The sequence below is a fragment of the Kogia breviceps genome, chromosome 19 (assembly GCF_026419965.1).
Source record: "Kogia breviceps isolate mKogBre1 chromosome 19, mKogBre1 haplotype 1, whole genome shotgun sequence".
In the NCBI taxonomy this organism is placed as follows: domain Eukaryota; kingdom Metazoa; phylum Chordata; class Mammalia; order Artiodactyla; family Physeteridae; genus Kogia; species Kogia breviceps.
The window spans coordinates 12,150,877-12,173,119 of NC_081328.1; the positions used below are offsets into that span (position 1 = coordinate 12,150,877).

Consider the following 22,243-nt stretch of genomic DNA (forward strand, 5'->3'; position numbering starts at 1 on the left):
AACCAGGCAGAAGCAGGTCAATTCTGTCTTCAAAATGGAGGAAATCTCACCAAGAAGATGAAGTTGAGCTGGTGCTTGAAGACTGCCTGTTTGGCAGGGGTGCTAATCCCAGAATTATGGAGCTTTGTTCTCTGTACCAATGTTCAAATATAAATTTAGCTTTTAAACCTCTTTGCTTTATAGCATGGCTGTTGTACTTTTTGTTTTGTAAAGATCCCCAAAATTCACATAAATCGAATTTTACAGTTTTGACCATTATCCTTTCATATCCATACATCTATGTTTATATATGTATATATTTGATAGCATATATATTTTAATATATCATTTGGTCTTTTTTTTTTTTTTTGCGGTATGCAGGCCTCTCACTGTTGTGGCCTCTCCCGCTGTGGAGCACAGGCTACGGATGCGCAGGCTCAGTGGCCATGGCTCACAGGCCCAGCCGCTCCGTGGCGTGTGGGATCTTTCCGGACCGGGGTATGAACCCGTGTCCCCTGCATTGGCAGGCGGACTCTCAACCACTGCGACCAGGGAAGCCCTTTTTTTTTTTAATTTTAAAGAAGATGTTGGGGGTAGAAGTTTATTAATTTTATTTATTTTTGGCTGTGTTGGGTCTTTGTTTCTGTGCGAGGGCTTTCTCTAGTTGTGGAAAACGGGGGCCACTCTTCATCGCGGTGCACAGGCCTCTCACTATCGCGGCCTCTCTTGTTGCAGAGCACAGACTCAGTAGTTGTGGCCCACGGGCCTAGTTGCTCCGCGGCATGTGGGATCCTCCCAGACCAGGGCTCGAACCTGTGTCCCCTGCATTAGCAGGCAGACTCTCAACCACTGTGCCACCAGGGAAGCCCTGGTCTTCTTAAAATAAGACTTTTATAGCATATTGTCACATTCTCATTTATCTAAAATTCTTTAAGATTTTAGGATACTTCAGCCTTTCATTATCAATTGCAAGTAGCTCTTGTACTTGGGTTTCTCTGGCCCTTGGTCTCTGTCACAGACTGAATGTTGGGCAAATATGTTAGACATCAAGGATTTCTCTGCTTAAAGAAACCCTTCATGAATCCTTTTTGAAATAAGAATTACAATCTCCTAATTTAGCATTATTTTAACTTAGCATTATATATCTATCTATCTATAAAATATTCCTATATCTATGTTTTTGGAAAAATATTCTTAGATTGTGATACACAATGTTTTTTTGTCTCACAATACAGGTAACTTTAGGGTAATATTTCTTGGATATCTTTTAATAGTATGTGGTAATAATGCCATACGTTGTAAAGGCCTTTTCAAGGTTATTGTTCATTTTTTCATACAGTATCCCTTGCATAGAGTCTGCGTTAAAAAAATTATTTTAGAACTCAGTGCTGAGAAAAGATTTGTTTTTCCTGAGGAACTGATATACTTATTCCTTTCCAATAATGACAGCTATACAGTTGTTGGTGTTTCCTTTTCTGCTTTGACCGCCAGGAAAATCAGAGGCAAATTTTAAGTTCATTCATCGAAGACTGTTAATCAACCCACATGATTGACATATTTGTATTTTCCTTCTTCTTGGTCCTGATTTTCTTCATTTACTTTAATGTTATCTCATGGTAGGTGATTTTGCCCTAAATTGTCACAAATCTTTCATGGAATTGAGGTATGAAAGAATAAAATATAAACAAAAAAATTTTAATCTAGTTTAAAACAATGTATATAGGTTTCAGTTAGTATTGTTGACAAACTATCAAGTCTGCCAACTGAATACAAATTCTAAAGGGGATCTCCTTTCTAGAGCTTCTAAGTCAGGGGACTAGCTGGTGCCTCTTGGGTTTCTAGGCACCTTCACTGAGTGCTAACTTTCTCACTTTCTTCCTTGGCATGATTGCTTTATTTACATATTATCCTATTGATCTCTTGTCTACTTTAAAAATACATGTTTCACAGTGGGTGGGGTTGGGTAAAGTCATTGCTTACTTGATCTAGTTTGAGCATTGATCTTGGATTGTAAAGCTTTGAGGAACTTTTTAGGGTGAGTTGCTGGAGCAGAGCAGGATGAATGTGCAGATCTGGATGTTCAAGAGAAATCCACCCAGGAATTATGTTTTATCATTGGCCTCATTTTTCAGTACTGACTCCTTAAGATTTGTTTGATGGCTGTAATCTTTGCATTCTGGAAGCTTCTCAAAAGGACTCTAAGAGAGCCTTCCTATCCTGGGTACCTCTCTGCCCTACTTGTCTCAGAGTTGTTTTATTTTTGGCCTTGTTTGCAAACTGTCAGACTCTTTTAAAAATCCTTCAGGAAGCCATAAAATGAAAAGAAATTGAGTTAATCTGTTAAAATGAAAGCTGAGCACTTCTCTGCCCCTCTGCCTGCCATATCAAAGGAGCTTCCTCTGAATGAGGATGTCTGCAGGCATTATCTCTCACTAACTTTTACTTTGAGCCCAAATTGCTCCTGAAGCATCATACTAGCAAAGGCAGTTTTCAGACTGTTTGGATCAGATGCCAAATCTCTGCCCACTCTATCAGAAGGGATGTAGCTGTATTAATTCCTTCTCACTGTTAAGCGAAAGCTTCCTTCTAGGTTGGCCAACGGGCATGCCTCTTAGGAAGCCTCCTTCGCTTCTCTTCTTCTCCACAGCCTTAAGTAACTTCTGACACAAGACACTCCAGATCTCCTGATGGAATTCCATAGGGATTTACCTGCCTGATATAAGTAAAAGCTGCCACTCTTTTCCTACTCCTCCTTTGCTTTCCTCAAATGTTGGGAGAGAAGCAAGCTTCCTAAAACCTCTGGCAAGAAATGTAGAAGCAGAAACTCTGTCCTGCAAGATCTGCTTGTAACTCCTCCAAATGCGATGCTGGAATGGCAGGCGCTCTTCTGCTGGGCCCCACTCCTGAGAGGCTTGGCTGGTGCGAGCATGCCGTCCTGCTGGCAGCAGGTCTGCTTGCCCAAGAGGGGACATGTATTTGAATAACCCTGGAATCAGGCAGGAAATTCTGAGTGACAAAAGTATCAATCCAGAGATACAACTAAGGTGGAAATGGCCAGAGTATGTTTTGATTAGTGATTGATTTAATTTTTCCAGGAAATTTATAGGAATACCATTTCTGAAATTGCATGGATATTCCCTGGAAAAAGCTAAGCATTGATTGAGAAGTGTTTTCATTTTTCCTTGTAGAGAGTAGAAATGGTTTGCCGGCTGTCTTGCCAAGATGTATCGATAGAGTTCTTAGGACATTTCTTTGCTCTAGAGCTCCATGTTGAGGAGGAGGGAAAGCCAAGCTGCCCTCTGGAGAGGGCCTAGCACCTCTGGAGGTCATTTTCATACCTTCAGAAGGTAGCAGTTGTGTTATAGTGCCATAAGGAGCTTTGCAATCAACCAGACCAAAGGTTTGAATTCTCCACTCAGCCATTTATCAGCTGTGTGACCTTGATGAACAAAGTTAACTTATCGTCTCTGAGGCTTAGTTTTCTTGTCTATGAAGTAGGGAATATCAATGCCAGTTTGTAGTGTTTTTCTGAGTATCAAATTAGATAGTGTATGCAAAACACCTTGCTCAGGGCCTTTGTATGTATTAGGCACTCAGTAGATGTCCAGCTTTCTTGATTAAGTCCATCTCTAACCATAAACTCTTAAAATCTGAGGAGTTGAGGCAGTCATTCCCCTATTTAAAAAATCTGTTTAACAGTTTTATTGAGATGTAATTTATGTATTTTATGTTTTTATTATTTATTTATTTGGTCGTGTCGGGTCTTAGTTGCGGCACGTGGGCTCTTTGTTGCGGTGCGTGGGCTTCTCTCTCTCTAGTTGTGGTGTGCGGGCTCCAGAGTGCCTGAGCTCTGTCGTTGCAGCACGTGGGCTCTCTTGTTGTGTTGCATGAGCTTAGTTCCCTGACCAGGGATCAAACCAGTGTACCCTGCATTGCAAGACAGATTCTTAACCACTGGACCACGTGGAGAGTCCCTTTGATTGATGTATTTTAGACTACACATATTTAAAGTGTACAGATTGGATGAATTTAGACATATGTATACATTTGTGAAACCATCACCACAATCAAGATACTGAACATATCCTTCACCCCTTAAAGTGAAAGTTCCTTGTGCTTCCTTGTAATCTATTCTTCCCTAACCTTCCCCTCCCAATCCCAGGCAACCACTGATCTGTTTTCTGTCACTGTAGATTAGTTTGCATTTTCTAGAATTTGACAGTAAGTTCGTTACCTCCCTCCCTCCCCACCCTGCCTTTGGCCTGCCTTCTTTACTCCACATTGATTTTGACATTCATCTGTGTTGTTGAGTGATACAGTAGTTCGTTCCTTTTGGTTGCTGACTGGTCTTCCATTGTGTGGATATACCACAATTTGTTTATCTGTCCCCCTTGTTGATGGACATCTGGTTTTGTTTTCCAGTTTTTGGCTGTTATGCATAAAACTGCTATAAACATTCAAGTGTAAGTCTCTGTGTGAACATATGCTTTCATTTCTCTTAGGTAAATACCTAGGAATGGTCTACCCAGGTCATTTGGTAAATGTGTATTTTAACTTTTTAAAAAACTTCCCAACTATTTTCCCAAGTGGTTGTGCCATTTTTCACTCCCGAAGCAGAGAGAGCGCGGGAGCTGCAGTTACTCTGCATCCTCACCAACACTTTGTTATGCTCTCTCTTTTTGATGACAGACATCCTAGCGGGTGTGGAGTTTTTCGAGGTTTAGATTTCCCTACTGATTAATAATGTTGAGCATCTTATCAGAAGTACATGTTCATTTGTTTCATTGGTGGTTTTTTATGTTTTTTGTTTGTTTGTTTGTTTTTGGCCGCACCGCGGGGCACATGGGATCTTAGTTCTCTGACCAGGGATTGAACCCGCGCCCCCTGCAGTGGAAGCTCAGGGTCTTAACCACTGGACCGCCAGGGAAGTCCCCAGCATGTACTTATTTGCCATCTACATAGCTTCTTTGCTCATTTTTTGGTTTATCTTATTAATTTGAGAGAGTTCTTCATATGTTCTAGATATGAGTCCTTTGTCAGATATATATTTTACAAATATTTTCTCCCAGTGAGACAGTTTTCTTTGTGGCTTCTCTTTTCATTTTTGTCTTTTAAAGAACAAGCTTTTTTTTTTTTTAAAATGAAGTCTTTTTAAGTTTGATCTTTACAGATTCGTTGGCAAAGGAGCAGTTTGAAATAGTATAGTAGCTGATGCTGCTAATTAAAAAAAAATCTTAATATCCATCTGATTAACAGTCTGAAGCAGGGCAGCACTGAAAATGCATAAGCAGCTTCATTTATGAAGAAAACAGTGCTGCTAGGGCTCATGTGTTAAACAACTTTTTTCCCCTGACTGCCCTTGTTTGAATAATGTACATACCATTGGTTTGAGATTTATACCTTTACTTATTTTTTGAGCAGCAAGAACATGTTTAAACAGCTCACTTAGCTTCTGCAGTGCGTTCTTCTTGTCATCTTTCGTCACTTTCTCATCACCTTCACTTTGTGCTGCTCGACGTGGATTTTACTGATCCGATGAGTCATAGCCTTGATGATGAAGTTCTCTTGCTTTACTCCTTATTCTTTAGACAGAAGTTCTGTCTTCAGTGAACTTTCCCTTCTTTTTTCTTATTTTCCTTTTGGTTGCCCCTGGCAGTTTCTTGCTCAGTCCAGATCAGGAGCCACACAGCTGGGCATCTCCAACAGCTCAGGCCAGTCAGCACACGATAAGAACAAGGGGCTGCAGCATCTGCACGGAGTATTCTCAACTAATTGAGGAACAGTCCTCAAAATGTCTTAAGAGCCCTTTTCTATGTAAAAGAGAAACGTTTCTGGAATCCTCTGTCAGATCTTTTGGGGTTTTGTTTGTTGGCTTACTTTTGTTTGTTTACTTGTTTTAAAATTTTCATTTTGAAATAATTATAGATTCACAGGAAATTGTAAAAAAGAAAAAAATGTACAGAAGGTCCTGTTCACCTTTCATCCCTCCTTTCCTAATGTTAGCATCTTGCATAACTTTAGTGCAGTATCAACACCATGAAATTGACATTGGTACAATCCACAGACCTTATTCAGATTTCACCAGTTATACATGCACTTGTTTGTGTTTGTGTATGTATGTATAGTTGTATGCAGTTTTATCACACAGGTAGTTTTATGTAACTATTTCACAATCAAGACGCAGAACTGGGGCTTCCCTGCTGGCGCAGTGGTTAAAAATCCATCTGCCAGTGCAGGGGACACGGGTTCGAGCCCTGGTCTGGGAAGATTCCACATGCCGCCGAGCAACTAAGCCCGTGCGCCACAACTACTGAGGCTGTGCTCTAGAGCCTGCACGCCTAGAGCCCGTGCTCCGCAACAAGAGAAGCCAGTGCAATGAGAAGCCCATGCACCGCAACGAAGAGTAGCCCCTGCTCACCACAACTAGAGAAAGCCCGCGCACAGCAACGAAGACCCAGTGCAGCCAAAAATAAGTAAATAAAATAAATTTATATTTTAAAAAAAAGCAGAACTGTTCCATCACTACAGAGCTCTTTCATGCTACCTTGTAAGAACCATCCCTGCCCCCTTCCATCCCCAAACCCTAAGCCCTGTTTTCCATCTCCATAATTACATTATTGCAAGAATATTAGGTAAATGAGATCATATAGCATATAACCTTTTGAAATCAGCTGTTTTCACTCAGCATAATTCCCTGACGGTCTGTCCAGGTTATTGCATGTACCAGTTCTTTTCTTTTTATGGCTGAGTAGTATTCCATAGTATGGATGTTCCACAGTTTGTTTAACCATTCATCCAGTGAAGAACATCTGGGTTGTTTCCAGTTTTAAGCTATTATCAATAAAGCTGCTATAAACATTAGCGTACAGGTTTTTGTGCAAACATAAGTTTTTATTTCTCTGGGATAAATGCCCAAGAGTATAATTGCTGAGTCATATCATAAGTGCATTATTAGTTTTAGAAGGAACTGCCAAACTGTTTTTCAGAATGGCTGTACCATTTTATTTTCCAATCAGCTAGGTATGTATGGTCCAATTTCTCTGCATCCTCATCAGCTTTTTGGTGTTGTTACTATTTTTTGTTTTAGCTATTCTGATAAGTAGTTTTTTGTTTTTAAAAAATAAATTTATTTTATTTATTTATTTTTGGCTGCATTGTGTCTTCATTGCTGCACGCGGGCTTTCTCTAGTTGCAGCGAGCGGGGGCTACTCTTCATTGTGGTGCGTGGGCTTCTCATTGCACTGGCTTCCCTTGTTGCAGAGCACAGGTCTAGGCGTGCAGGCTTCAGTAGTTGTGGCACACAGGCTCAGTAGTTGTGGCTTGCGGGCTCTAGAGCGCAGGCTCAGTAGTTGTGGCACACGGTCTTAGTTGCTTCGCGTCATGTGGGATCTTCCCGGACCAGGGCTCGAACCCGTGTCCCCTGCATTGGCAGGTGGATTCCTAACCACTGCGCCACCAGGAAGCCCCTGATATATAATTTTAACACTGTACTTTTAACTTTGATTTCCCTAATGGCTAATGATATTGAACATCTTTTCATGTGCTTATATTTCACGTGTATATCCTTTTTGGTAAAATGTCTGTTCATGTCTTTTGCCCATTTTCTAATTGGACTGTTTGTTTTCTTTACTGGTGAGTTTTGAGAGTTCTTAATGTAGTATAGATACTAGTCCTGTGTAAGATATGTAGTTTGCAAATACATTTTCCTAGTCTATAATTTGCTTTTTCATCCTCTTACAGAGCGAAAGATTTTAATTTTTATGAGGTCTAGCATACCAATTTTCCTTTTATAGATTGTGCTTTTTGCATCAAGTCCAAGAATTCTTCACTTAGTCCTAGATCCTGATGATTTTTTTCTATTTTTTGTCTAAAAGTTTTATAGTCTTATGTTTTACGTGTAAGTCTTTGATCCATTTTCAGTTAACTTTTGTATAACGCGTGAGATTTAGGTCAAGGTTCTTTGTTTGTTTGTGGATATCTAGTTGCTCGAGCAAATATTTGTTGAAAAGGCTATCCTCCTTTGTTTGACTTAACATCAGGAGCGATAATTCCTCCCACTTTGTTCTTTTGCACAATCGTTTTAGCTATTCTAGGTCCTTTGCCTTTCCACATAAACTTTAGAATAAGCTTGTTTTCGTCTACAAAATAATTTTGCTGAGATTCTGATAGTAATTGTGCTAAACCTTTAAATCTTTGTGGGAAGAATTGACATCTCTGTGATATTGATTCTTCCAATCCATGAACATGGTAAGTCTCTCCAATTATTTTGGGTCATCTTTTATTTCTTTCATCAACACTTGTAATTTTCAGCATAGGATCCCCTTCATATTTTGTTAGATTTACACCTAAGTATTTCTTTTTTGGGGGCAATACTGTGTTTTTAATTTCAGTTGCCATACAGTTATCTCAGAGCTTTTTGTGCAGAACTGTGGAGTGGTGTGAGGTTTTCATGTTCATGGAAAAGGAGAGAAGGAGGAGTTGGAGTTTGAAACTTGAATCACAGGCATTTGAAAACCAGGTATGGAGAATTCCCTGGTGGTCCAGTGCCGAGGGCCCAGGTTCACTCCCTGGTCGGGGAACCAAGATCCCGGAAGCTGTGCAGCACGGCCGAAACCCAAAACCAAAAACCAAAAACACCAGGTATGGAAACAGTGTAGGTGTAAGAGCAGACAGACTTGGATTCAAATCCCATCTCTGACACCTAACTGACTTTGTGACCTAGAGCAAGTCATTTAACTTCTCTGAGCCTAGTTTCTCAACTGTCAGAAAGGGAGAATAACACCTCCTGTGCAAATCTTTTGTAAAGCTCTGAGATTATATATATATATGAATGCTCTGAGTCTAACACAGCTCTCCCTATATCTTAGTTATTATTTCTGGCCACAGTGGAATCATCATTTATGATCCACAAATAGAGAGGCAAGTGTACCTGCTGTTAAGAGCAGCACATGTTTCTTGAACCCCTTCATGGTGCTAATTTTCAAGGATGTGAAGTCTTGACATAGCTCTTGTCCTCAAGGGGCTTATAATTTTGTTGAGGAAACATGCTATATGTATAAAATTTCCAGGACTAGGCATCACTGTTAAGTTCCAAATGTGTGGTGCAGACAGTGGGTGCATCAAAGAACTTTTTCTTCCTGGGTTTTGTTTGCCCTTTTGTACCCTGTTCATCAAGGTGGCTTCTGGGTGGTGTTGATGAGAGAATGTGTGGGGGTGGGAGGGGGTGTGTACAGGTTTAGGGGAAGGGAGTCATGTGGGAATATGTAATTAATTTTTATACTTTCCCCAGTAAACCATCGACCCTTTTTATGATGTCATGAGGGATTCCTTAATTTTGCAGCTGCTTCCTGGTTACGTCAGAGAGGAGCCTCTCAACCCCACAGCCTGGAGCTGCACTCTTACAAGAATTGGAAACAAATGAAGTGCTGAATATCTAATGGCTTCCACAGGGAGAACCAGTTCAGACTTCCCAGGCCTCTTTCTGCAAGGTCTTCCTCAAGTATTTTTGACCCCCTGAAGTGTCTTTGTTCTGGAAAGACAGGACTGGCCCAGAGCCAAGTGGGCGGGAGCCTGGGGACCCCTCCCTCTCTCCAGGTGTTCTGCATTCCCACATTTCTACCCCTTTCCTGGATCTGGTTTGGTGGGTGTTAACCTTTTTGAGGTCTCAGGATCCTCTGGAACTTGCTGAGATTATCAGTGAGAGTCCTTCCCTCCCCCACATCATCTCCACCTTCTCTTCTCTTGATTTTCCTTCTGCAGCATTTCTCACATCTGTGCACTCCTTTCCATTCCCTCTCCCACCTCTTATAAGAAAGATGTTACATTTATTTGGCATTATAAAGTTTACGAAGTGCTCTACATGTAATTCCTCTTAATTCAAACAAGTTCATGTCCTCTTAGCTTCCCAACCAGTTTGCCTCCCTGTTACTTTTTTCCAGCTATGCTAATCTGTCCTGAATGCTTTAACTGGATTAACCTTCATAAAATACTCACCTCTGCCTTCACTCAGGAAACTTGAGCAAGTGCCGTCCTCACCGCCTGTTGGGTCAAGCCTGTGCTCCTTGCTGTGGCATCGCAGGCCCTGTGCTTTGTGGTCTCTGTTTTATCACGTGCCGAGTACAGTGCTTGCTGTCTGGGTACATGTCTGGTGTGTCCCTACCTGCATGCCTCTTTAGCACGCTCAATCCCTCCTTCATCCTGCCCAGTTCATCTTTTGCAGCCCTGCTCAGAAGTGCTCTCTTCTATGAAACCTTGCCTGATATACACTAGCTGGAAATGATTTTCTTTCCTTCTGGTGAGAGACAGCATCTTATTTCCACCTTTCTATGGCATGTAATAATACATTGTCTTGAATTACAGCTCTTTGGGAGTTTGTGTATTCTTCCTGTCTTCCTCATTAGAATATCATCTTCTCATGGACAGTATCCTGTTTTCCTTTATATCCTCCACAATTGGGCTAAATAAACAACTTTGGAATTAGTCTGAGAGGTCACTTTGTTAGGAGGTTGGGATTTCCTTTGCCCCGACATCTACCCGCTAAAAGAAGTCAGAGTTTTATAATCCTAGAAAATCCAAAAGGAGTAGGGGCTCTTAGGGAAGAAACATTACCTTCCATGTTCCTTTGTCTTGTCTCAGACGTACCTTGTTCAGGGAAATGTCATGGATTGCCTTCCACCCAGTCAGCCTGTGTTCTGCCATTGTGCGTGAATAATTTGCTTGGGTGTATTGGTGCCTGATTTTTCTGACTCATTCATTCTCCTCCTTGGGGAATAAAATGATGGCCCGGACATCTCTCCTTTTGCTGTGAGATTTTTGTATGGTTCCTATGAAACGGCTGCTTCTGCCACCTCCCTTTCAGCCAGCAGCTGCCACAGGCAACTCTATGGCTCACACAGCAGCAGTCGAAAGATGCTCTCACTGCCCACTTCCTGTAGACAAGGAGGTTTTGGTGGGCTGCTCAGGAACTGTGCCAGCTCTGTGTCTGACTGGTGACTGACTCATGAGAAAAGCAGCCTCATGTCTGAAAGATAAGAGCCAACAAATCGCCTCCAGGTGGTGTTAGTTTGGAGGTGACTGACCATTCATTTCCTCTCTCTGGGAGGAGCCAGTGGGGACGGAATCAGTGAATAAGTGGTCTTGCCTGCATTTTTCTCCGGCTATTAGTGAAGCAGCTGAGCAAATGGTTGGTTCTCTCTGCTGGAGTGGCGAGTGGACCCCAGTGCCCTCTGAATGCCTTCTGCGGCTGTCAGGGTAGCAGACTTATGTGTCATCCATCCTGTGTCTTCCCTTCATTACTCTTCTCATTCTCTTGCTAGGAAGTTGGCTGTGTGCACCAGGCGAACTCTGCTTGTTCCGTCGCTGCCAGGTTTTTCTGTGACCCGGCAAACCTCTGGTTTCCTCCAGGTCTCTCCGCGACCCAGGAATTGATCAGAAGCAATGGTTCTGAACCACTGTCCCCTGGCTGGGCTCAGTGGGTCCGGGCAGGTGGGCCTGCCTCTCCTGCCTTCCTCTTCCCTCTCCCCCTCCTGCCTCGCTCCCATTTCCTGCAGGAGGACGCTCTGCCATCCTGGAGCCGTCAAGCACAGCTTTGCTTTGGCAGCACCGTCGCACACACACTGGTGGGAGAGGGGACGTGTTTATCACTTTTCCTGGAGATTATCTGTTTAAGCACTTCTCTGACAGTTACAATAACAAGGGCAGTGTGTTGTGTTTCCCAGCAGAAGGACACTTGCTGTTGAAAGATGTATAGCACTAATTAGAAATACATAACATCCGGCCACATGGCAGCCTTCTCCCGGCCGCTCCATTTCCTGATTTCATACAACTTTGACGACAGTTGGTTTATGTTTTCCATGAATATGTTCTCAGAAAAATGAGAAGGTCTCCCTGTTACATAGGATCGGGAAGAGTGTTTCTGCTTGAACAGGTATTTGGCCTGAGGAATAGTGGGAGATGTGGTCACCTGACCATCTGAGAGCATGTGGGAAGGGGCAGAACCAAGTTCAGACTTCAGGTGACTTTCTTGGTAAGAAATATTTCCATCTGACTTCCTTAGCCAGAACCATCCCCCTACACCCTTGAGCAAGCCTGCTTTTGGAAAGAAGGGAAAAGGCTGTTTCACAATGTTAATGAGTTCCTCAGTTCATGTCAGGCTCCAGCTACCTGACTCAAAGCCAGAGGAACCCAGGCAAATACCAAGGCGAACAATGCTTTTTCCTTCCCCACCCCACATCACATGTTGGCCTGGCCCAGCCCGCTCTAGGGATATATATGGGCATCTGTAAGACCGGGACCAGTTTCCTAGGCCTAACCCTAGAGTGGGCGGACCTGGGAATCTGGATGCTGTTTTCCTACCCACTTGCATAAGCGTGGGTACGTCTCAAGGACTGGCATCTTACAGCTTCTAGTCCACAGAAGCCTAAGTGAAGCACAGAGCATCTCCTGAAGATACCATAGCACTTAATACATTTCTTCCTGGAGGCACTGGGTCTGAGTTGCCATGGTTACTGGGGGGTAAATAAACCGTTTGCAAGGTCCTAAGATTGCAGGGATCCTGTTTTATTTGTAGCTTTTTCTTCAGCACAGGGTCAAGGACACTGTAGATGCTCAGTGCCTGTGGTACCACTGAGCCTTGGAGGAGGGCAGGCCTTCCAGAAAGTGCTCTGTATGAAGAGCTGACGGAGACCCAGGCATTCTGACCCCCAGATAGCTGTGATATCACCACCTGCTTCATCAGAGCAGAACAGCTTACTGATTTGTACCTCCCCATCGGTCAAACCAGAACACAGCAGGGAGTGCTGTCAGGCCCTTCCTGAGGAGATGGAGGGGTGGGGGGATGGGTGAAGGGTTGAGGTGACATAACCATGGCCAAGAGCAGAGCAGTCATGAAGCTACCTTTTAGTTGCTGCCCTGAGACGTAGTTGAGCCCTTCCAGACACAGCAGAGAGGCTCCAGTTGTCGCTTCCCCACCTGGTCCCCAGACCTTATTGCAAGAAGCTTTAAAAAGGAGCCAGCCTGGACTCCCCAGAGGCCTCAGTGTCATCGTTCGTAAGCAGTTAGCTCTCCCCCTTGAGCCCTAGCCCTGTGCACTCTGAGAAGGAGTCTAACCTGAGGTTGATGTTCATCATAAAAAAAGAAATGGTCTTGGTGAAAGTCATCTCCCTTTGCCCTATCTTATCCTTATTGAGGCTGAAGAGAGTGTCTTTTTGTAGTGTTGGACTTCTGCCAGTGCTTGGAGCGAAGATACCCCCCTCCATCCCTTCTGAGGGCCTCTTCTATGTGCAGGTAACTTCTGCCCAAGATGCCCAACTGATGAGGGGGCACTAATGCGTACTCAGTGTACCAACTACCAGGATGTGGTCTCTACTCCTCCTCTCCTAGTTCCCTCTGTTATAGACTTATTCTCCCATGCTGGGATTTGTTGCTAATTAGAGGCAGGCTGCTGGCAGTGCTTGGCAGGGGCCTGGGCTGAGCTGGGGTGGTACAGAAAGTCCTGTTGCCTATAGTTAGGGTGGAGGAGAGAAGTTGGCAACTTTTCCTTGGGATGGCTTACACATCTTCCCTTTCCCTACTTTCCATCCTCCATCCGCTTTGTTCTTAGATGCTTGTTTTTTTGTCTCTCTAGCACAGGTTTAGGGCCTTACCAGAAGAAGAATGAGGCTGATGATCTATTCTTTTTTTTTTTTTTTTTTTTTCCCGGTACGCGGGCCTCTCACTGCTGTGGCCTCTCCCGTTGCGGAGCACAGGCTCCGGACGCGCAGGCTCAGCGGCCATGGCTCACGGGCCCAGCCGCTCCGCGGCATGTGGGATCCTCCCAGACCGGGTCACGAACCCGTGTCCCCTGCATCGGCAGGCGTACTCCCAACCACTGCGCCACTAGGGAAGCCCCTGATGATCTATTCTAATCACATGGCTTGTTACCACTTCCTTACTGCCTGCCACAGTTGAACTGGAAAGTTAGAGGGTGACATTTGGGACCATTGGGCATCTGGAAGGATGGCAGGAAAGCCACTATAGAAGAATTGCTACGCTGATGCTATTCATATGTTGGGACCTTCTGAACAGCAGCCGGTTCCTTCTCACCCCCAGGGCTTTCTAAAGTGGTTTGGGGCTGGCTTTGCATACTCCAGTCATGTTTGCTCCTGTGGCCAAGACGGTTAGGAATGACTGTGGTTGTGTAGCATCTCCTGGAGTAAAGACTTCAATTAGGCCCCACTGGAAAGATGAGTATCAATGAGGGGAGAGGCAAGAGGGCTCCCCCTTGGCTACTGAGGTTAAAATGCAAGCAGGGACAGAGATCAAACATGTGGCTAATTATCCTTTTAACACCTGGAGATTCTGGGAGTTCTCCTGTATTCAGACAGAAGGAATTAACAGATCAGCTGCTGCCAAAGCAAGCGAGCCTGGCCCCTGATTCTGTCTCCTGTGAGTATAGGGTGTCTCCTGCTCCCTGCTCTGAGGCTGCAGGCTGGACTGCTGCCTTCTGTGTGTCGCCTGTTTCTCTCACGTCTGGATGACGTGCCTATCAGGGAGGGCCACGGACAAGGGGCAGGTACAGGCAGTGGTTTGAAGGTGTGTATGTAGTTCCCACTAAAGAATAGCCCTGGCCACCACCAAGGTGGCTCCTTTCCCTGACCTGCAGCCAGAGGGAAGTTGGGCAGGCTGAGAAAGTGAGGGGGATAGGGTGCTAGTATTGGAAACCAGATTTATTTCTTAGCCCTAGGGGAAAGAACTTGTGAAAATTAAAGCTAACACTGATTAAGTGCTTGTTATGTGCCATGCGCTGTCCTATATAAAGTTAACTCATGCGGTGAAAATAGGTTATTTGTTTCATGTGTGTTCTCTGAGGAGGAGGAACAGAGAGAAGGTAAGGATGGAACCAAAGGTTGGTGATTCAAGAAGATAACGTTTAAATGTGTATTTTTCTGATCTTAATTGGTGATTGTATTCCCGCTATCTACACATTAGAGAGACTAAGTTAATTAAATATGGTTTCTTGTTGCTATTGCTTCACGTCATCAGCAGGCAGCTAAAGGCAGAGAGCGTGTAGCTGTGGCTCAGACCTTGGGGTAACTGATCCTGGGGAAGTGAGGTGATACAGAACTCACACAGGTGAGCCTTATAATAACCTTACTGAGTGCTTACCCACAGGCCGGTCATCGTGGTAAGCGCTTCACGTGCATTACTTTATCTAGCCTTTCGACTACCCTTTGAGAGAGGGAATATTACACCACCAGTCTTAGATGAAGGGAAAGGAGCTCGGTGACACAAGCAAGGACTTGCACTTAGTAAGGTGGGGAAGAGGAGCCCTTGGCCCCCAGGATACTGATGGACTTTCCTTTGCTCCTGCTCAGACTGCTTCTCGGAGGAGTGTCGCTCCGTGATCCAGGAGCAAGCCGCAGCCCTGGGCCTGGCCATGTTTTCTCTCCTGGTGCAGCGCTGCACCTACTTACTGAAGGAATCAGCCAAAGGTAAGCAGATGAGGGGCCCTGACTGGTGGACTTCCCAGCTCCTGGGTCCGGCCCAGACAAGCTCAGAATGCCATGCTGCTTTCTTTGCGTCTTCTCCCTCTACTCCAGGCTTCCTTTTGCCCACCTAACTAGTCCCATTTCCTCTATGGCTCTCTTTCCTCCTTATAGAAAGGAGAGGAGGCCTCTTTCCTCCTCTCTCTCTTTTCACCTTTAATAGTTAGGATTTTCAATGTACTACTGCATGTTCCTGCAACTTAAAAAAAAAAAGAAAGAAAAATGAGTTTCCCTTGGTGTTCATAATCCATATTTTGGTTCCCCCTCTTATCTGTATGTCCCTGTTTGTCGGGTACCTGGTGGGGGCTATAACCACTGTGGACCAGCCATCTCAGTAGATTCACTGGACCAGAGCAGGGGTTCTTTTTAGCCCTTTGAGCAGTGTCCCCTTATCCGTTAAGGCTGCCCTTAGAATTCTAAGCCTGATTGCTGAGCCGTGTAAGGTAGGTCTGAAGGGTGTACCTTTCTTTCAGCTTCTGGATTAGTTTTGATGAGTGGTGAGGCCCCTCTGTTGTTCCCCTGCCACATCAGCTTTTTTTAAAAAAATTTTTTTAATTTAATTTATTTTTTTATACAGCAGGTTCTTATTAGTTATCCATTTTATACACATCAGTGTATACATGTCAATCCCAATCTCCCAATTCATCCCACCACCCCACTCCCACCTCCACTTTCCCCCCTTGGTGTCCATACCTTTGTTCTCTACATCTGTGTGTCTATTTCTGCCCTGCACACTGGTTCATCTGTACCATTTTTCCAGGTTCCACATATATGCGTTAATACACGATATTTGTTTTTCTCTTTCTGACTTACTTCACTCTGTATGACAGCCTCTACATCCATCCATATCTCTACAAATGACCCAATTTCGCTTCTTTTTATGGTCAGTAATATTCCATTGTATATATGTACCACAGCTTCTTTATCCATTCGTCTGTCGATGGGCATTTAGGTTGCTTCCATGTCCTGGCTGTTGTAAATAGTGCTGCAATGAACGTTGGGGTGCATGTGTCTTTTTAAAAAAATATGTATAAATTATTTATTTTATTTTTGGCTTTTGGCCGTGTTGGATCTTTGTTGCTGTGCGCGGGCTTTCTCTAGTTGCGGTGAGTGGGGGCTGCTCTTTGTTGCGGTGCGCCGACTCCTCGTTGTGGCTTCTCTTGTTGCGGAGCATGGGCTCTAGGTGTGCAGGCTTCAGTAATTGTGGCACGTGGGCTCAGTAGTTGTGGCTTGCGGGCTCTAGAGCTCAGGCTCAGTAGTTGTGGCGCACAGGCTTAGTTGCTCTGCAGCATGTGGGATCTTCCCGGGCCAGGGCTCGAACCCATGTCCCTTGCATTGACAGGCAGATTCTTAACCACTGTGTCACCAGGGAAACCCGCATGTGTCTTTTTGAATTATGGTTTTCTCTGGGTATATGCCCAGTAGTGGGATTGCTGGGTCGTATGGTAATTCTATTTTTAGTTTTTTAAGGAACCTCCATACTGTTCTCCATAGTGGCTGTATCAATTTACATTCCCACCAGCAGTGCAAGAGGGTTCCCTTTTCTCCATACCCTCTCCAGCATTTGTTGTTTGTAGATTTCCTGATGATGCCCATTCTAACTGGTGTGAGGTGATACCTCATTGTAGTTTTGATTTGCATTTCTGTAATAATTAGTGATGTTGAGCAGCTTTTCATGTGCTTCTTGGACATCTGTATATCTTCTTTGGAGAAATGTCTATTTAGGTCTTCTGCCCATTTTTTGATTGGGTTGTTTGCTTTTTAAATATTGAGCTGCATGAGCTGTTTATATATTTTGGAGATTAATCCTTTGTCCATTGATTTGTTTGCAAATATTTTCTCCCATTCTGAGGGTTGTCTTTTTGTCTTGTTTGTAGTTTCCTTTGCTTTGCAAAAGCTTTTAAGTTTCATTAGGTCCCATTTGTTTATTTTTGTTTTTATTTCCATTACTCTAGGAGGTGGATCAAAAAAGATCTTGCTGTGATTTATGTCAAAGAGGGTTCTTCCTGTGTTTTGCTCTAAGAGTTTTATAGTGTCCAGTCTTATATTTAGGTCTCTAATCCATTTTGAGTTTATTTTTGTGTATGGTGTTAGGGAATGTTCTAATTTCATTTACATGTAGCTGTCCAGTTTTCCCAGCACCATTTATTGAAGAGACTGTCTTTTCTCCATTGTATATCCTTGTCTCCTTTGTCATAGATTAGTTGACCATAGGTGCGTGGGTTTATCTCTGGACTTTCTAGCCTGTTCCATTGATCTATGTTTCTCTTTTTGTGTCAGTACCATATTGTCTTGATTACTGTAGCTTTGTAGTATAGTCTGGAGTCAGGCAGTCTGATTCCTCCAGTTCCGTTTTTTTCCCTCAAGACTGCTTTGGCTATTTGGGATCTTTTGTGTCTTCATACAAATTTTAAGATTTCTTGTTAGTTCTGTAAAAAATGCCACTGGTAGTTTGATAGGGATAGCATTGAATCTGTAGATTGCTTTGGGTAGTATAGTCGTTTTCACAGTATTGATTCTCTTAATCCAAGAACATGGTATATCTCTCCATCTGTTTGTGTCATCTTTGATTTGTTTCATCAGTGTTTTATAGTTTTCTGAGTACAGGTCTTTTACCTCCTCAGGTAGGTTTATTCCTAGGTATTTTATTCTTTTTCTTGCAGTGGTGAATGGGATTGTTTCCTTAATTACTCTTTCTGATCTTCCATTGTTGGTGTATAGGAATGCAAGAGATTTCTGTGCATTAATTTTGTGCCCTACAACTTTACCAAATTCATTGATTAGCTCTAGTAGTTTTCTGGTGGCCTCTTTAGGATTCTCTATGTATAGTATCATGTCATCTGAAAACAGTGACAGTTTCACTACTTCTTTTCCAATTTGTATTCCTTTTCTTTCTTTTTCCTCTCTGATTGCCGTGACTAGGACTTCCAAAACTATGTTGAATAAGAGTGGCGAGAGTGGACATCCTTGTCTTGTTCCTGATCTTAGAGGAAATGCTTTCAGTTTTTCACCATTGAGGATGATGTTTGCTGTGGGTTTGTTGTATGTGGCCTTTATTATGTTGAGGTAGGTTCCTTCTGTGCCCACTTTCTGGAGAGTTTTTATCATAAATGGGTATTAAATTTTGTCAAAAGCTTTTTCTGCATCTATTGAGATGATCATATGGTTTTTATTCTTCAATTTGTTAATATTGGTGTATCACACTGATTGATTTGCATATATTGAAGAATCTTTGCATCCCTGGGATAAATCCCACTTGATCGTGGTGTATGATCCTTTTAATGTGTTGTTGGATTCTGTTTGCTAGTATTTTGTTGAGGATTTTTGCATCTGTACTCATCAGTGATATTGGTCTGTAATTTTCTTTTTTTGTAGTATCTTTGTCTGGTTTTGGTATCAGGGTGATGATGACCTCATAGAATGAGTTTGGGAGTGTTCCTTGCTCTGCAGTTTTTTGGAAGAGTGTGAGAAAGATGGGTGTTAGCTCTTCTCTAAATGTTTGATGGAATTCACCTGTGAAGCCATCTAGTCCTGGACTTTTGTTTGTTGGAAGTTTTTTTTTTTTTTTTTTTTTTTGCGGTACGCGGGCCTCTCACTGTTGTGGTCTCTTCCGTTGCGGAGCACAGGCTCCGGACGCGCAGGCTCAGCAGCCATGGCTTGCAGGCCTAGCTGCTCCGCGGCATGTGGGATCTTCCCGGACCGGGGCACGAACCGTGTCCCCTGCATCGGCAGGCAGACCCTCAACCACTGCGCCACCAGGGAAGCCCTGTTGGAAGATTTTTTTTTTTTTTTTTGTGGTACGTGGGCCTCTCACTGTTGTGGCCTCTCCCGTTGCGGAGCACAGGCTCCGGACGCGCAGGCCCAGCGGCCATGGCTCACGGGCCCAGCCGCTCCGCGGCATGTGGGATCTTCCCAGACCGGGTCACGAACCCGTGTTTCCTGCATCGGCAGGCGGACTCTCAACCACTGCACCACCAGGGAAGCCCCCTGTTGGAAGATTTTTAATCACAGTTTCAATTTCATTACTTGTGACTGGTCTGTTCATATTTTCTATTTCTTCCTGGTTCCGTCTTGGAAGTTTATACCTTTCTAAGTATTTGTCCATTTCTTCCAGGTTGTCCATTTCACTGGCATAGCGTTACTTGTAGTAGTCTCTTATGATGCTTTGTATTTTTGTGGTGTCCATTGTAACTTCTCCTTTTTCATTTCTAATTTTATTGATTTGAGTCCTCTCCCTCTTTTCCTTGATGAGTCTGGCTGAAGGTTTATCACTTTTGTTTATCTTCTCAAAGAAACAGCTTTTAGTTTTATTGATCTTTGCTATTGTTTTCTTTGTTTCTATTTCATTTATTTCTGCTCTGATCTTTATGATTTCTTTCCTTCTACTAACTTTGGGTTTTGTTTTTTCTTCTTTCTCTAGTTCCTTTAGATGTAAGGTTAGATGGTTTATTTGAGATTTTTCTTGTTTCTTGAAGTAGGCTTGTATTGGTATAAACTTCCCTCTTAGAACTGCTTTTGCTACATCCCATAGGTTTTGGATTGTCGTGTTTTTGTTGTAATTTGTCTCTAGGTATTTTTTAATTTCCTCTTTGATTTCTTCAGTGATCTCTTGGTTATTTAGTAACATATTGTTTAGCCTCAGTGTGTTTGTGTTTTTTATGTTTTTTCCCCTGTAATTGATTTCTAACCTGATAGCATGTGGTCGGAAAAGTTGCTTGATATGATTTCAGTTTTCTTAAATTTATCGAGGCTTGATTTGTGACCCAAGAATGTTCTGTGTGCACTTGAGAAGAAAGTGTAATCTGCTGGTGTTGGATGGAATGTCCTATAAATATCATTAAATCGATCTAGTCTATTGTGTCATTGCTTGTGTTCCCTTACTAATTTTCTGTCTGGATGTTCTGTCCATTGGTGTAAGTGAGGTGTTAAAGTCCCCCACTATTATTGTGTTAGTGTCGATTTCCTCTTTTATAGCTGTTAGCAGCTGCCTTATGTATTGAGGTGCTCCTATGTTGGGTGCATATATCTTTATAATTGTTATATCTTCTTCTTGGATTGATCCCTTGATCATTATGTAGTGTCCTTCTTGTCTCTTGTAACATTCTTTATTTTAAAGTCTATTTTATCTGATACGAGTCTTGTTACATCAGCTTTCTTTTGATTTCCATTTGCATGGAATATCTTTTTCCATCCCCTCACTTTCAGTCTATATGTGTCCCTAGGTCTGAAGTGGGTCTCTTGTAGACAGCATATATATGGATCCTGTTTTTGTATCCTTTCAGCGAGCCTGTGTCTTTTGGTTGGAGCATTTAATCCATTCACGTTTGAGGTAATTATCGATATGTATGTTCCTATTACCATTTTCTTAATTGCTATGCATTTGTTTTTGTAGGTCCTTTCCTTCTCTTGTGTTTTCTGCTTAGAGAAGTTCCTTTAGCATTTGTTGTAGAACTGGTTTGGTGGTGCTGAATTCTCTTGGCTTTTGCTTGTCTGTAAAGCTTTTGATTTCTCCATCAAATCTGAATGAGATCCTTGCCAGGTAGAGTAATCTTGGTTGTAGGTACTTCCCTTTCATCACTTTAAGTATATCGTGCCACTCCCTTCTGGCTTGTAGAGTTTCTGCTGAGAAATCAGCTTGTTAACCTTATGGGAGTTCCCTTGTGTGTTACTTGTCGTTTTTCCCTTGTTGCTTTCAATAATTTTTCTTTGTCTTTAATTTTTGTCAATTTGATTACCATGTGTCTCGGCATGTTTCTCCTTGGGTTTATCCTGCCTGGTACTCTGCGCTTCCTGGACGGGGGTGGCTATTTCCTTTCCCATGTTAGGGAAGTTTTCGACTATAATCTCTTCAAATATTTTCTCTGGTCCTTTCCTCTCTCTCTTCTCCTTCTGGGACCCCTATAATGCGAATGTTGTTGCACTTAATGTTGTCCCAGAGGTCTCTTAGGCTGTCTTCATTTCTTTTCATTCTTTTTTCTTTATTCTGTTCCGCGGCAGTGAATTCCACCATTCTGTCTTCCAGGTCACTTATCCGTTCTTCTGCCTCAGTTATTCTGCTATTGATGCCTTCTGGTGTATTTTTCATTTCAGTTATTGTATTGTTCCTCTCTGTTTGTTTGTTCTTTAATTCTTCTAGGTGTTTGTTCTTTAATTCTTCTAGGTCTTCATTTCTCGCATCTTCTTGATCTTTGCCTCCATTCTTTTTCCAAGGTCCTGGATCATCTTCACTATCATTATTCTGAATTCTTTTTGTGGAAGGTTGCCTATCTCCACTTCATTTAGTTGTTTTTCTGGGGTTTTATCTTGTTCCTTCATCTGGTACATAGTCCTCTGCCTTTTCATTTTGTCTATTTTTCTGTGAATGTGGTTTTCCTTCCACAGGCTGCAGGATTGTAGTTCTTCTTGCTTCTGCTGTCTGCCATCTGGTACATGAGGCTATCTAAGAGGCTTGTGCAAGCTTCCTGATGGGAGGGACTGGTGGTGGGTAGAGCTGGGTGTTGCTCTGGGGGTCAGAGCTCAGTAAAACTGTAATCCACTTGTCTGCTGATGTGTGGGGCTGCGTTCCCTCCCTGTTGGTTCTTTGGCCTGAGGCTACCCAGCACTGGAGCCTATGGCTCTTTGGTGGGGCTAATGGCAGACTCTCGGAGGGCTCAGGCAAAGAGTACTTCCCGGAAGAACTCCTGCTGCCAGTGTCCTTGTCCTCACGGTGAGCCACCCCCCACCTGTGCAGGAGGTCCTCC

General features: G+C 43.1%; 1 protein-coding gene across 2 annotated transcripts in view; it reads left to right on the forward strand.

Moving 5' to 3' along the window:
- The window catches only part of SMG6 (SMG6 nonsense mediated mRNA decay factor), a 221,888-nt gene that overhangs the window by 82,212 nt on the left and 117,433 nt on the right, over window positions 1–22,243 (forward strand). For both annotated transcript variants that reach the window (XM_067020989.1, XM_059046651.2), the window contains exon 11: window positions 15,333–15,449. In XM_067020989.1, the coding sequence (XP_066877090.1) occupies window positions 15,333–15,449 (117 nt within the window). The remainder of the gene's footprint in view (window positions 1–15,332; window positions 15,450–22,243) is intronic.